Here is a 16,186-nt window from a genome sequence, read left to right on the forward strand (position 1 = left end):
TCACTAGAGCAGTAGCAGACCACGGCATTCTCAGCAACATCTCTCTGCTATGTAACACATAACCTCAAGTATACACCAGGCACTCCCAAGGAAGACACGACAGCATTCTGCAATTCTCCAGCGCCCTGCAATCTGCTACATGGCTTTCATGAAGGCTTTACGGAGAGCTCCCCTGCGTGTCTGTGACCAGTGACTGGCAGGGCTGGCAGCTTACCTGCAGTGCTTACCCACGTTGAAAGCTCCCACCCTCGGTCCTTGCTGTGTGTTCCACACTTCCAGAATTCCCCTCCGTGGTGCATAGATCACGAGGAACTGAGCTACTCGACTAGGACCTTGATTATTTCCAAAGGGGGAAAAATCCCCCTTTTCTGGTACTCTTTCATGAAGGTCCTCTACAATTTGAATCCATCCGATCTGTGCATCTCGGTACCCTTGCAGACAGAAAGAGGCAGCTAGTCAGTTTATTCTTCTAGGCTCAACAGTAGCTCCGCATGCACTTCTGACTACTTAGGGAGAAGGAGGGCATCAGGACAAGCCAGAGAAGTACATTATCTTTTTATTATTAGAGATCTTAAACAGAAAAGACAAAAAAGTAATGACCTGTCACCCTAACATCAAATTTTAATATTTCACCATGTATATCTGCTTCAGATCACTCTTTTCTTTAAAAAGAAAATACTGCAGACATCACCAAAGCTTCCTGAGTCCATCCCTGCTGGCTCCCATTCCCTTCCTTTCCTCTCTTTCAAAGATTCCTTCCCTTACAAACCAAAAAAAAGGACATGACAGAGTATTAGTTTGGCTAGCTAAAAATAAGCAAAGGCAAAGTCATCCTCCTGCTACCCAAATTCCCTGGTGGGCAGAAGATGGAGGCAGGAGGCAGAGTAGACTTGGGATGCTAAGGGCTGACGCAGTCTTGTCTGGGGTGGCCCTCTGAGAACTAACACACACGGGAAGGGCTGTGACTGAAGCAGCTGCAAACCGCAGGCAGCACTGTCAGCCACACAGCGGCCGTACAAGGGAAGGAGCGCTGCAGGGACACGATGCGATGACGACAGACCTGAGTCGGTGCAGGAGAAAGGTCCGGAGCATTAAGTTAAGATGTGTTACCTTTGTTCACGCTGTGGGACATTTGTTTAATGATGCAAAGATGTGTTGTACTCTTTTATGTTGCATTTGTTTAAATCTGTGAAGCTGTGCTACTTTGCCTGTCTAAAACACCTGGTTGGTCTAATAAAGAGCTGAATGGCCAAGGCGGGAGAGAGAAATAGGTGGGGCTGCTTAGCAGAGAAAATAAATAGGAGGAGAAATCTAGGGAAGAGCGAGGAGCAAGAAAAGGAGAAGGAGAGGAAGACATCAGGGGCCAGCCACCCAGCCAGCCACAGAGTAAGAAGGAAAGAAAGATATACAGAATAAAGAAAGGTAAAAAGCCCAGAGGCAAAGCATAGTCAAAGAGAAATGGTATAATTTAAGATAAAGAAAGCTGGCTAGAAACAAGCCAAGCTAAGGCCAGACATTCATTAGTAAGAATAAGTCTCTGTGTATTTATTTGGGAGCTGGGTGGCGAGCCCCCAAAGAGTGGGAAAAAAAAAGAATCAACTACAGTTAAAAGTGTCTATGATGAGTTGGAGGTAGAGTGCAGTGGGGGCATGCACAAGGCCCAGGGTGCAAAGCCTAGCACCACATAAACAACATAAAACACAAACTAACCAACAAAAAGCCACTGCTTTAATTGATGATGTATCAATTAACGACCAGCCAAGTGTTGTTGACCTGAGTTGATATTAAAAAGAAAAGTCATAGAATTCTGAATACTGTTATTAACCAAGAGTGGAGGATGATAAAGTTGCTCAACTACTGGGGTAAAAAGAAGTGAGGCAACTTTTTCCTCCATTGTTGTAGGGAAGTACCTTTCCACATCCGTATTGCAATCCCTCGAGCGACGTCCAACAAAATAACTCTGCCAAAATCATCTGTGACTGCTGCCAGGGTGTTACAAGGAGACAGGCATATGCTTTCTCCATGGCGTCTAGAATCCGGAAGTCCAAATCTATCATTAAAAAAAAACAAAAAACAAAACAAATAAAAACTAAAATCACACCCAAAGCTAGAAATGTAAAACAATATAATTCACAAATAAAATAGACATATCTATTTCTAAATGAAGAAATACACTTTGCCTGGATTGATAACTCACCATAGTCGGCATTTGCAACACAAAATACCTAAAAGAACCATGCTCCCACAGTACTATTTTGTCCTTCCCGTCTTTCTTTGAGTAAGAGTCTTGTCGTAGAAGACAGCACAACCAACTCTGCTGCAGGATGCTCTGCTCCAACACAGGCATCTTCTGTTTCAGTCCCCCAATGTGTTCTCTTTGTCTAGACACCAATACATCTATCTATCTGTGATGGTTAATCTTGACGTCTGAAATGGTAAGAACTTGGGACACTTCTGGGGTGTCTGCAGTGTGTTTCCACAGATGACTAGGGAATGTGGGCTCTGACCTTGGACAGAGTAATCCCTTGACAGATTTAGGATACGATGGCATCATTGAGAGGTGATGAAAATCAGAAGGGGACACCTAATTGAAAGCTGTAGGTCACTGGGGTGGGGGTGAGGGGCGCGTGTCCTTGGAAGCTGTATCTTGCTCAGGCCTCTTCCTGGATCCCATCCTTCTACACTCAATTAAGAAGTTAATGGCTCTTGGCGGGCGGTGGTGGCGCACACCTTTAATCCCAGCACTCGGGAGGCAGAGGCAGGCGATCTTTGTGAGTTCGAGGCCAGCCTGGGCTACCAAGTGAGTTCCAGGAAAGGCGCAAAGCTACACAGAGAAACCCTGTCTCAAAAAAAAAAACCAAAAAAAAAAAAAAAAAAAAAAAAAAAAAAAAAAAGAAGTTAATGGCTCTCCTTGGCCACATTTCCACTGCAGTGAAGTTCTCCTCAAGAACAGTGGATCAACTGACAGTGGACTGAACCCTTTTGGAAATGTGGACCAAAACAAATTTTTCCTGCTTTAAGCTGTTTTTGTCAAATATTTTGACCTTAATAACACAAAAGTAACTAACCCTCTGTCTGAAGCAAGAACTTTCTACTGAGTTTCTGCTAAAGTGCTATTGGACTGTAACCAACTTATGAGAATTCTCAGTGCTCCAGAAGCAAACAGGGAATGAAAAGGAAGGGAGCTCACACAGAAAAAGACCTTGCCAAACTTGGTCACATCAGCGATCAGGTGTGTTGTAACATATGGTAAGGGAGGCTGGGAAACGGGTCAGTGTGGTGCTTGCCTCGCATGAAGGAAGTCCCAGGACTGTTCAGAAGAAAAGCAACTTCCTTTGCTTAGAAAGTAATGAATGAAAATCTACAAACCTCAAAAAACTGATTTTACTAACAGTTAATTAGTTGGCTTTCTCCAGGTGAAGAACATCTTTAAAAAAGGGAGCTGCAGTGTTACTTCTATGGTGGTATTTTGTATTAGGTAATAAGCGACAATTACAAAGAAAGCTAAGCAGAAATCAAGCTCTCTCTTCCCCAAAATTAAAGTAACAACAAAACTGATACACTTCTATGTTCTAGAGCAAAACAAGAAGGAAATCTAGTTCTGAAGGGTTACCCTCATCACAGAACTCCTGATCTGGTTGAAAAAGAATTCCACATGAGGAGTAATTCTAAGGAGCCCGCAGAGTCACGGAATAAGAAAATCAACTATGGCCCAAGTTAGTGTAAATATAACAGCACTGCTCAAAGCACCCAGAGAGAAACAGAGACGCGCTCACAGACTTGCCTCACAGCTAGGGGAGTGGCTGGCTCCATCTTGGGCTTCTGCTTCTGGCCAGTTTCTTCTTCATGCTTGCTTTTCCAACCAAGCCAACCGCTGAAGGGAGAGGACACACGTAAGTAAAATAAACTAGGGGCACGATTTCAAGGGTCTTAGAGTGCAGACTACCAAAGTCTAGGCACAATCCAGCCAGCCCAAATCAGACCATTTAAAACCGCAGCTTCATTACCTGGCAGCACTAAAGAGAGCGGAAGTCAGTTTACTTGCAACTGCAAGTGCGACATGAGACAGCAGCGGCTGAGTGCTCCCCTGCAAAACAGGCATGCGCACAAAACTGAGATGGAGCTTGTCTTTTACAGGAGACTTACATAAATGCAAGTTGCAAAGTCTGCACCAGCGGCTCTTTACAGAGGCATCGGCCTCAGTTGCAGCAACAAGACTGAGTAAGGCTAGGATTTAGAGGTAAAATCCGCCAGCAGCCCAAGGTATTTTGGCCTCAGCAATGCAAACTAACACACTGCCTGAAGCAAGAACTTCCTGTTGTGCCGAGCTGATGCTGGCCTAGAACCAACCTTAGGGGTTTCTCTCTTTAAACTGTAGCTTAATGAAAACCAAGGAGGCTGTGCTGTGGATTTCCCAGTGGTACACAACTAGCTCTCCCCTGCCCCTTTCTTTTTTAGTAAATATACATTTGTATAACAGTAAAAAGACAGTTCAGCCCATCCAGAGAAGGCTACTTCTTAAGTGAGAGGTGTTGCCAAATGTAATGGTTAACTTTTCTCTATTTTAGGAAACAATTTTCAAAGCTTATATCAACAATAATGGGAGCTTGCTCTGTCTCACAGTTCATTTATTCTAATCCCTGGTGGGTGGACATAATTAACCCGCAGCTGCACCAATATTTAAACAAAATGTAGCTGTCAAAAAACTTAGGGCTTCAGAGACCAAAAATTATTGGTTTTACCTTGGGTTTCTGTTACACACACACACACACACACACACACACCACATTGTGGGGAGCTGGGAACAAGATCTCATGTAGACCAGACTAACTTCAAACTTGCTACGTATTACAGATGACCTTGAATTTCTGACCTTTCTGCCTCCATCTCTCTCAATGCTAGAATTAGAGGTCTTATATGTTGCTGGAGATCCAACTTGGCCTTCAGGCATGCTAAGCAAGTGGTGTACCAACTCAAGTACACCCCCAATGCTTTGTTGTGATTTTAAGAGCTTTTCAGGTAATCTAAATAATTTAGAAGAAACATGGACTGCTCACATGGCACAGTGGGTAACAGTACATGCAGCATAAGCCTGATAGCCTGAGTTCAATCACCAGAACTCACACAGAAATGCCAGATGCGGTAGTGCGCATCTGTAAGCCCGGCTCTCCCAGGGAGATGGGTGGGGGAACATGGAAGTTGCATCTCAGCCAGCTACAAGGTAGAAGGAAAAGCAAATGTCCAAGAGTTGTCCTCTTACTCTCACACACACATCACACAGACACAACTATCTATACACAATAATTTCTTTAATTTTAAAAAATTTTAGAAGAAACTTGTGATTAATTTTAGCTTCAGGTAAAACTTATAATTTTAAACTTAATCTTTCTATGTTACTATATCTAACTTTTAGGCAAGTTAAAAATCAAGAGTGGCTCTCCTCATGGTGAAACTCATACCTCTAGAGCATAGAAGAAGCCAGTGAACGGACTGGACCCCACAGTGATATACTGAGACATAGCAGGCGGACTGTTTTTAATGGCTGCATTAAATCCACCAATATTAGAAGCAGTCTTCATTTGATCAAAAGGTGACAGAGTCATAATACCTTATAATTTAAAGAAAAAAGAGACAAGAAAAGAACCAGTTTGAATACATTAAAATGACTTCATTTAAGTGATTATTTTGACTTCTGTTCTAAGATGCTACTGATTAGTTTTATTTCAAAACTATAAAATGCTTTGCTTTTTAAAATGCTGCTAAATATTAAAAGCATTAACCTGACTTTCAAGCATAGCCCTTTTTTTTTTATCTCCGTTACTTTAATGACCCCTTGCAATGATATTACCATTTTACCAACTGTTTCAGCCTACTAATCCTGCTATTTTCCCCTCTATTTATCATGCAACTCTTGGGTTCCCTTTCCCTTATCATCCAGCTTAGATCTATCTTCCATTACAGCCTTCCCACAAGCCCTTGCACTAATCTTGCTCCACACGCTCTCCAGAGTAAATCTTAAGAAGTTTCTGCTCTTGGGAGAAACCGTTGTTGACACAGCCCCAACACCAGCCCCGCTGTCCTAGCACTTCCCCACCTCCCAATCCTTTGCGATCCATATGCTGAACAAAGCAGACTGTCTGGCACTAATGGCAGTGGAGACCTGACTAGCCCGCTCTCTGCAGCAATACTAACTTGGTCTTCTAACTTGGTCTTCTACCCTACACACTGCTGCACGTTGGCAGCTGGATCTAGAAAACGATGTTTTTGTCACAAGTGCTGGAACTGTGCTTCATGCATAAAGGGTGAAATAGCTCCCTGAGGACCCTCTTTCTCTCCCATCCCTTCAAAAGCTGTAGAGCCACTTTAAAAAATGAATTCACATTCACTGTTTTCATTAGGAATGATATAAATCTTACTCGCGGCCGAGAAAGCTTTCAACTGTAATTCTATTTCCTTAGCTGAGATTTTCCCACTGGGGTTATAATCTTGTCACTGGAGGTTTTCCCTGAACACAAGCCCTTTCCATACTGTGAGACACACTGAATTTCCTCTGCACATAAATCTCCATAAAGTCAAGTCCACTGGACCACTTCCACTTCTGCCTCATACCTATGAGGGCTTCCTTGACAGTGACATGTGAACGGGGGCTTGCACTGAGTGAGGGAAAAACCACATGGCTAGGTGGGCAATGTTCCAGGCAGGGGATCAGCAATTATAATGTTTTGCAGGAGGTCCCTGGGTGTTCTGTGAAGCCAGATCAGCACATCCAATGCAGCGAGAGACAGGCTGGGAGACAAGGCCAACCAGCACCTGAGCAAGCAACAGGCCCTGAGTGCAACTGGGAGGGATCAAGGGAGGGGGAGGAGGGCGGAAGAAGAGCGAGAAAGAGCAGCAAAAGTGAGGGGAAGAAATCAAGAACTTAGTATTGGAGGTCACGTTTGGACATCTGTAAAAGTGTTCAAAGAACTGGCCAGCACTGGAGATGAGGAGTGGAGATGCTGTAATTTTATTTCTTGTACTTATTTGTTACTTTGAAAATAGGAAGTGGACACATTTATTATAAAACAAACCCACTCCAGCCTGGCTTCTGGGCTCACCTCTCCCCTCCAACTGCTCATCAAGTTAATACAGAGCTCCAAGCTGCCAAATCCAGTGACCCACCCTTTCTCTTGAATGCTGCTGTCTCACAGGACCCACCCAAACCATTTCTACCTGCAGCCCCAACTGCCTCTGAACCTCAGATCACACGTCTGTCTACCTGCTCCATGCTCTACCAGAATGTGCTTTTGCCAGAAGTCAACATGCAAAAACCTAACTCTTGTCTTGCCCTCCGTAAATATCCTCCTCATTCTTTCAGTGAACAACCTGCTTATCCACTCAGCTGCTCACACTTAACAACAAAGACATAACCTGTGATCCCATCACTTAGGAGGATGGAGGTGGGTCCTTGAGTCCTTTTCTCTCATTCCTCAAACTCATACCCAAGCGACTGTACAATGTACTCCACATTACTGCTTCTGGTCTAAGTCCATCATTCTCACACGCCTGAATTACCAAAATACTCCTATTGCTTTGCTTTCTCTTTGACACCTGTCTCTAAAGAGCACCCGAGGGGTACTTTTGTTTTTGTTTATTTGAGACAGGGCTTTTCTACATAGTCCTGATTGTCTTAGAAACCACGAATCCAGAATAAAATTCAACTTCCTTATTTTCAGCTCTGACCCTCTGTACATCTCCCCTGACTCCCTTTTCACACCCACTCTGACTATCAAGCCCTGCTGACCTCCCTTGTTTCTCCAATCCTCTGAGGTCTTTGGGATCCTCAGGCCTATATTCATTTTGTGTCCTCTGCTGAGAATGCTCTGGCTACAAATCTTCCTGCAGCTGGCTCCTTCTCACCCTTTCCATCTCAATCCAGGTGTGTCCTCTCAAGAGGTCTCTTCTTAGCACTTCCTTTACTCTAGAGCAGCGGTTCTCCAACTCCCTAATGCTGTGACCCTTTAATACAGTTCCTCATGGTGTGCTGACCTCAACCATAACATTATTTCATTGCTACTTCATAACTGTAATTTCCATACTGCTATGAATCACAATGTAAATATCTGATATGCAGGCTATCTGCCATGCGGCCCTGTGAATGGGTTGTGACCCAGGGGTTGAGAACCACTCCTCTAGAACATAACTCTCTGCTGAGTTCCTCCACGATGTCGACTAGTGTTTGATAGCACCACAGTTACTCATTTAGGTATGTTTATCTCTACCACAGAACACAAGCTTTCCCAGGGCAGGGTCTGGATTGTCATGTTTCCAGCACCAGCACTACCTAAGGAATAATAGGTATTTATTTATTGAATGAGTTAAGACTTTACATAAAGATGTACATAAAATAAAGTTTATTGTACCTTTTGTTTTCTCATTTGTAGGCTGGGGAGTAAATGAATAGAACAATGTTTCTATCCAATCATTTTCCCCAGCCAGCTTCAATGTTCCAAAGTTTAATTAACAGAGCAGGGAGGAGACCCTGGGCTGAACTCAACACTTTGGAAATTTTATGTTAGCATTTCTCTCAGCAAAAAACTGAAGACACACCAAACTGTTTACCAAGAAGGCATTCATTAGAGCAGTCTACACAAGAATGACATACAGGGCTGTGAGGACGGAGCCTTCTGTCAGCCCTCCACACAACTCCTGCCTTTCCTAGACCAGACTTTCGATAGTTCCTGCTGACTTCTGGCTGAATTCAGACAATGGGAATCCCGTCAGGAGACCAGAGAGAGAACGGAGAATGAAGATGGGACATCTTTTTCCCCAGCTCCTTCCATGAAAACTGGCCATGAGCCCCGAGGAAAGTCATCTTGCTCCCCAGGCACCATCCCAGTCACTATCTCTAAGTTTGAGGAGGACTCCGGTCCGCCCTTAACTCTTCAGGCTTAGCAGTGATTGACAACCTGGCTGCTAAGAAGTCCTGGTGTACAGACATCCCTGATGCTTCTACAACAACAAAACCCACAGCTTCTCTGTAAATAAACCTCTAAAGCCTCCTTGTCAAGTGAGCCATCTGTCTTCCATCCAGACTGAGGCTGACAAAATGTATCCTCAGTACCCCAATGTGAGGGACTTGGCATTATACAATACTGTGTATAAAAGCATACCTTCCGTCAGCCGGGCAGTGGTGGCACACACCTTTAATCCCAGCACTTGGGAGGCAGAGCAGGCGGATCTCTGTGAGTTCGAGGCCAGCCTGGGCTACCAAGTGAGCTCCAGGAAAGGCGCAAAGCTACACAGAGAAACCCTGTCTCGAAATACCAAGAAAAAAAAAAAAAAAAAAAGGCATGCCTTCCACACAACAGTATGCATATTACATATGCACTTATTCACAGACTAGAGAGCTAAACACCAATGATGAGGATCTCTGAAGAGTAAGAAATTTTTAATTGTTCTTTTTTCTGTATATATTTACACACTGTTCAAGTTTTTAACATATATTACATAGATGGAAAATATTTTAAAATAATATTTCTCTTTCTACTTTCACTTTTATCACCTTAATTCAAAAGCCCATTACTTCTCACGAAAGTACAGTCTCCCTATTAGTTTTTTTTTTTTCTTTTTTTAAATTTAGAACGGAGTCCACTGCCTATGCTGGCCTTGAATTTGCTCTCCTCCTGCATCAGACTGCAGAATAGCTGGAATTATATAAGCATGTACAAATATACCCAGCTTCTCCTAATGGTGACCCACCTATTCCCAGTCTCTTGAACTATCTTCACAGTGGCTTTTCTTTCTTTCTCTCTCTTTTTCTTTCTTTCTTTCTTTTTTTTTATTTAAAGATTTACTTATTATATATACAGTGTTCTGCCTGCATGACAGAAGAGGGCACCAGATCTCATCATAGATGGTTGTGAGCCACCATGTGGTTGCTGGGAATTGAACTCAGGACTTCTGGAAGAACAGCCAGTGCTCTTAACTTCTGAGCCATCTCTCCAGGCTCCACGGTGGTTTTCCTCACAGGTGATATGAGGGAGTTATTTCTTTGCTGAGAATGGCCTGAGGAAATATTCAGCTACTCTTCTGTGTAGGTACGGGAGGTCTTTCAAGATGAGGTCCTATCCGTGGCCCTGGCCTCACTCTCACCAGCTCACTCGGCACTCACTGTTTCTTCAGCACATCCTGCAGTTCACCCCAGGCCAGTATGTGTGTTGGCCAGAGGGCTCGTTCTCTTACTGTCAGATTACGTCACGTTGCTCCACGCTGGAGCTTTCTCTTTCTCCTTGATTCCTACTACAGCTGTCTAATCTTACGTGTATCTTTCAGTTAGCCTTGTGCTTCTAGACAGAGTCATGACTTTCTAGCTCTTTATTTCTGCTTTGGCTCCCCCCCGCCTTCCTTTGGTATATGAGTCTTATGCAATGTAGTCTGGCCTCAAACTCCCAACCCTCTGCCTTGTCTCCCAAGTCCTGAGATGACAGGTATGTACCACCGTACAGTCTTTGATTCTCTACTCTTGAAAACACGACAGGCCTTCAGATACTGCCATGGGAAGAAATCTGCTTCATATATGTTCCATAGGTCCAAAGTAAGGTCATTACAAGAATCAGAATGTCAGCAGACAAATGACATCAAAAGAGGGAGTGACTACTGAGAACCTCAGTATTGATGCTGAGGGTATAGTTAAATCTTTACTAAAACTGCTACTCCATCTTAAAGATATAAACCTAGTGAAAAAATTCAGAACTAACTTCCCAGTGTCTCACTAAAGGCGGTAGATTTTTTTTCATGTAAGAATAAAATATCGATTTCTAATAAGTTAGATGCGTCAATAAAAAAGTGTAAGAATAAAAATAGACTAGCAATACTTACCAATACTAGCATGATCAATAATAGTGTCAATATCTTGTAGACCCCACTTCTTGTAAGCTAATGGTGGTGGTTGGATGTTTTCATTGCCTGATGCCGCAGCTGTCAAAAATAAAAATCAGACAGATGGATAGAATGGTGTTTATCAAAAAGACATCTAATATAAAGTTTACTATTCTAAAACGTCAACTAATAAGGAAGCACAATAATTAAAAAAACTCATAGAATGAGATTTATTCATGCATGGCAACACACACAAACGCAACTGCTAAGTGCCCTGCTGACCCTGGTCCTGAGTGAGCAGCAGCCTTCGCCTGTGGCAGACAACCCCGCCTGAGCCTGCAAGCCTGCCGCTGCCCAACAGGAGAACAAGTTCAATACCAGAGAACGAGCAACCCCTGCCAACAGTGAGCTTGGCACTGCCTGAGAGCCCTGGCTTTCAGCTCGTTCTGTAAGCCTGTGTGCTTTGAGAAGCTTGAGGCACCTGATGACCGTCTGACTATACTACCTGGCTAAAAGGGCAGACTTTATTTTGGTCTTATACACAACAAATAAATAGGGATTGTGTTTTTTTTTTTTTTTTTTTTTTTTTTTTTAAAGCCAACAATACCATTAACACAATTGTCTCTTGCTAGTTTTTTAATAGAATTCTTACCTACAAACAACTGTCGTTCTCTTTTGGTAAATACATTAATGGTGACTATTTCCTAAGCACAGACTCACATACCACAGTTTATCCTGAACTTAAGATCCTCTCACTTTGGCCTCCCAGTAATGGTGACTGTTTCACCAATCTCAAAATGATGAAGTTACAGTGGGCTAAATTTAAACAATTTAAAGATAATGAAAATAGGTATAAAAATTCAAAGTATTCTGACGTGAGGGAAAAACATGTACTTACTGAAAAGAACCACAGAAACAAGACTTGAGAATTTTACCAATCACAGCCTGCTGAGACAGTCTGTCCACTGAAAGTACAGTAAAGGTAAAGGTGTACACAGGCTTATATTCCTGCCAGAAAAACTGCTTGTTTTGTACCTTATGTAAAGTTAGCTTAGAAATGCACACACATACACACACATATATATGTTAAGCATATATATATTGTTAAGCAGCAAACATATCCTAAGAAACTGTTCTCAGCGGGCTGGCAAGATGGCTCTGTCAGTATTCCCTACAAGCATGAGGACCTGTCACCCCAGCAGCCATGTAAAAACCACAGTGTGGCACCTGTGACAACACTGCTGGAGGGGTGAAGACAGGCAGGTCCTGGACTCACTGGCCAGCTAATCTTGCTGAACCAGTGAGCTCCGGGCTCAGTGACAGACCTCGTCTGGAAGGAAGGAGGAAGGGAGGGAGGAGGAGGGAGGGAGGGAGGGAGGAGGGAGGGGGAGGGAGGGAGGGAGGAGGGAGGGAGGGGGAACAAATACAGTGGAGAGTGCTGAGGGGACACCCTTGCTGTTGACCCTCGCTTCCACACACACTCCATCGTCAGCACAATGAGGCTCCTTGATTTTCTGTGCAGCTTTCAACCTCTAACAATGAAGCCCTCACACACGAGGTTCAGACCTCCAGTATCTTTCCACTGACAAGAGTTTCAAATGAAGAGGCTGGGCCCTCTCCCCTGTGAGGAAATGTGCCAGCACACAGGACACCTCTGTCCTCAGTGAGTCAGAGGACTTTAGTACATGTGTCCTACAGCTTCTCATCCAGGGAAAGGTTTGCTAGCTGCACCAAAATCCTCACCAGTGACCAAATTTCTCCCAACCCAGCTATATCTTTGAGTTCAGTGAAGCATGCTGCTCACAGCTGCCACATCCCACTGCCAACATCTGAACAGCACGGAGGCACCAGCCCCTGCTTCTAAACAGGAGACACCTCACGTGTGTGAGGAGGCCACACTGAATGAAATGATCACCACCAGAAGTTAGACCCTTCTTGCCAAAACCTTACCTTTGGCCACCTGGTTTCGACAAGCGCGGAGGACTGAAAAAGACTGAAGCCATCAATGGTCACAATGGCTGCGGGGTACAAGATGCTCAGCTCTTCATTCTGTGTGGGAACAAAGAAAACACATCCTTTCTTAAACAGACACAACAAATACACACCTCCCCTTTTAAAAACACTTAAGAATCACACTCAGTTAACTACTAAAACAGCCAACTGCAAACACCAGCAACCAGAGGGAGCAGCAGAAGGCAGCAGGAACTAATTTCAGGACGCCTTCTGGCCAAAGACTTTAACTTCCTCTCAAATATGAGCTTTGCCTGTAGTAGGAAATGGTTTCTGGATAATGGTGAGAGTAAAAATTTTGTTCCAGCTCACAAGAAATAGTCATTATAGAGATGTAAGTCATATATTTAAAAAAGAAGCTCACAGGGTGTGGTGGCACATGCCTTTGATTCCAGGTGAGGCAGAGATAGGCGGATCTCTGAGTTCAAGACCAGCCTGGTCTACAGAGTGAGTTTTAGGATAGCCAAGACTACACAGAGAAATCCGGTGTAACAAACAAACAAACAAAAAATAAACAAACAAAGCACCTCAATACCTCACAGACGCTCACTTGAAATCAGAGGCCTGTCCCAATACACATTCTCAAATAAATCTATACATATTTGCATAAGTTTATCATACACATTTTATATACACATTTGTCCTACAGCACAGTACTGAGTGTGATGCCTCTAATCATCAATACTACAGTTATTTATTTACCTATAGTGCTGAGGACTTAACTCAAGCCTTATACACCAGGCAGGTATTTTGTCAATTATGCTTCATCCCAATCCTAATTTTCCCATTTTATTAAGCACACAGATAAGATTTAACTTTGTTTTTTGTCACAATCTTCTGCCTCAGTAATTTTTAAAAATCCAATTTCAAGTAGGGCATGATGAGATACACCTATAATCCCAGCACTAGGGAGGCAGAAATAGAGGGATTATGGGTTCCAGGACAACATGAGCTATACAAAGAACACCAAGCCCCCACAGGTACCCCCTGACTCCAGTCTCTCACACTGTGGCCTAAGAACAAGTGCTCCAGTGGCCTGTGACTGCACCTCTGCCTTCTCTAGGAGCTTTTCCTCTGCATCAATTCTGAGTTCAAACAAACTTGGATCACTGCTTACCAACCAGATTCTGCTTTCTAATGGGTTGGTTAGTTAGTTACCATGCACAAAATTCTACATTTGAGCCTTCCCTCACTTTTCTGCTGACTCCTGGAAATATAACCCTTTCTTCTCCCACTAACCAATCAAATTGCATGCTCCTTATCCAAGGCTCACAGCAAATCTCTCACCCCATGGAATTTCCTCCTCCCGGGACAGTCACAGCTCAGTCTTCCCCTGCAGTTTATTTTGACCGTGTGACTGAGTGACTGTTTATTTTATTGATTAATTCATTATTAGATCCTGACAGACAAAAATCTAGTTTCTCGTACTGGATTGCTTTTTCTATAACTCCTGTAATTTATTGTGCAATTTAAGTCCATGTATGTATTCAGTATATGTCTGTTTGACATGGGGTTTTCTGGAACTAGATAGTGCAAAAAGAAGGATTAATTTTAACATTTTAACGCTACACTGTAAATGGAAGGGAAGCACGCTGGTTCAGTAGTGCTACAGTAACTGTTTTACTGTGAGACTTTTCACTATAGGTAATTTTGACACTTGAATTAAAATTGAAAAGGTACAAAGTTTCATTAATATGTTTTCACCTTAAGTCGCTGTGGTGGTCTGGCCCCCACAGGTTCATAGACTTGAATGCTTGGTCACTAGGGACTGGTACTATTAAGAGGCGTGGCCCTGTTGAAGGAAGTGTCACGTGGTTGTGGGCTTTGGGGTTTCAAACGCTCAAGGTAGGCCTAGTGCCTCCCACTCTTCCTGCTGCCTGCAGGTGTAGGACTCTCAGCTCCTGCAGCACCATGTCTGCCTGCACACCACCTTGCTTTCCACCATGACAGTGACAGACTAAATCTCTGAAACTGTAAGCCAGCCCCAATTAAATGTTTTCCTTTATAAGAGTTGCAGTGGTCAATGGTGTCTTTTCATAGTAATAAACACTAAGATAGTCATCTCAACACAGTGTTTCGCTTATAAAATACAAAGACTGGTATTCTACTTAGCTACAAATTACATTTCCAGAATATGCCAGCTCAGCTAACTGTGCCACAAGACAAATCTCTCAATTTCCAGGCAGAAAAAACAAAACAAAACTGCTTCAAAACAATTCACTGTTACTTTTTTTCTAATTGATTTTACAGGTATAGATGTTTTGTCTGCATTTATGTCTGTGTATCACCTGTGCCTAGTGCCCGTGAAGGACAGCAGAGGGTATCAGATCCCCTGGAAGCTACAGAGGGTTTGAGCCACTAGGTGCATTCTGGGAATTGAATCTGGGTCCTGTGCAAGAACATCCAGTGCTCTTAACTGCTGGGCCCGCTCTCCAGCCCTGCCACTGTTACTCCGAACGTAATCTTTACATTACCTGCTCAGTCACGCCAGGGTGTCGGGGGATTTCATAGGTCCTGCACTTAAGCTGAAGCACTCTGTCCTCATTCAAAAGTTGTGCAAGCAGAAGCACACCACTCTAGAAGCAAGCACAGAAAGGCCCTGCTGGTTTCTCCAGTGTGACTGAACAGGGACAAGGCAAAGAGACCATTTCCCAATAGTCTCCCAAGGACACCGAGTCCTCCTTTTTCACAAGCGTATGGCGTCTCTTCTGTTTCTTCTACAGATGATTGCTCATCTGGTCTTCTTCCACCCCATAAACCAGCAGTTCTCAACCTGTGGGTCGCAACCCGCAAAGACCATCGGAAAACATATTTACAGCACATTTCCTAACAGTAGAAAAATTACAGTTATGAAGTAGCAACAAGATCATCTTATGGCTGGAGGTCACCACACCATGAGGAACTGTATTAAAGGGTTGCAGCATTAGGAAGGTTGAGAACCACTGCTAAATCATCAGCTACACATTTCCCAGCATTCTTAGTAAGACTATCCTCTTGACTCCCACCTGTGTTCTTGATAAAGTAGTCATGAGGTGGCACAAAATGATATACAACACAGTCAGCTGGCTCTCTCTGCTGCTGGAGACCCAACTCACCTCAGTGTAGAACCGCACGTAACCAGACGTGAACCCCACCACAATGCAGGTCCAGTCAGGACGCCCAGTGGAACTCCTGTCACAAATAAAATTGATGATTGTAATGGCTCAGCCATCAAAGAGGAAGAGACACAGAGCCCACCCTCATCCTTACCTCTTTTGGCTTGCCAGTGGGATGCAGAGAGCACTGGTCACATACTCCCTACAGGCAGAAACCAAAG

The 16,186-nt window shown here is 43.6% G+C and overlaps 1 protein-coding gene and 1 non-coding gene across 2 annotated transcripts in view; both read right to left on the reverse strand.

Moving 5' to 3' along the window:
* The window catches only part of Rab3gap2 (RAB3 GTPase activating non-catalytic protein subunit 2), a 90,695-nt gene that overhangs the window by 41,292 nt on the left and 33,217 nt on the right, over positions 1–16,186 (reverse strand). Inside the window, 11 exon segments of the mRNA XM_028855762.2 lie at positions 215–431; positions 1,911–2,050; positions 3,785–3,874; positions 4,008–4,087; positions 5,460–5,608; positions 10,861–10,959; positions 12,811–12,843; positions 12,846–12,909; positions 15,345–15,446; positions 15,966–16,041; positions 16,120–16,167. Of these exon segments, the coding sequence (XP_028711595.1) occupies positions 215–431; positions 1,911–2,050; positions 3,785–3,874; positions 4,008–4,087; positions 5,460–5,608; positions 10,861–10,959; positions 12,811–12,843; positions 12,846–12,909; positions 15,345–15,446; positions 15,966–16,041; positions 16,120–16,167 (1,098 nt within the window).
* On the reverse strand, positions 8,416–8,546 carry LOC114682009. The gene has a single exon (XR_003732976.1). It is a non-coding gene; the product is annotated as a small nucleolar RNA SNORA36 family (small nucleolar RNA).

Source organism: Peromyscus leucopus, chromosome 15 (assembly GCF_004664715.2).
Source record: "Peromyscus leucopus breed LL Stock chromosome 15, UCI_PerLeu_2.1, whole genome shotgun sequence".
In the NCBI taxonomy this organism is placed as follows: Eukaryota; Metazoa; Chordata; class Mammalia; order Rodentia; family Cricetidae; genus Peromyscus; species Peromyscus leucopus.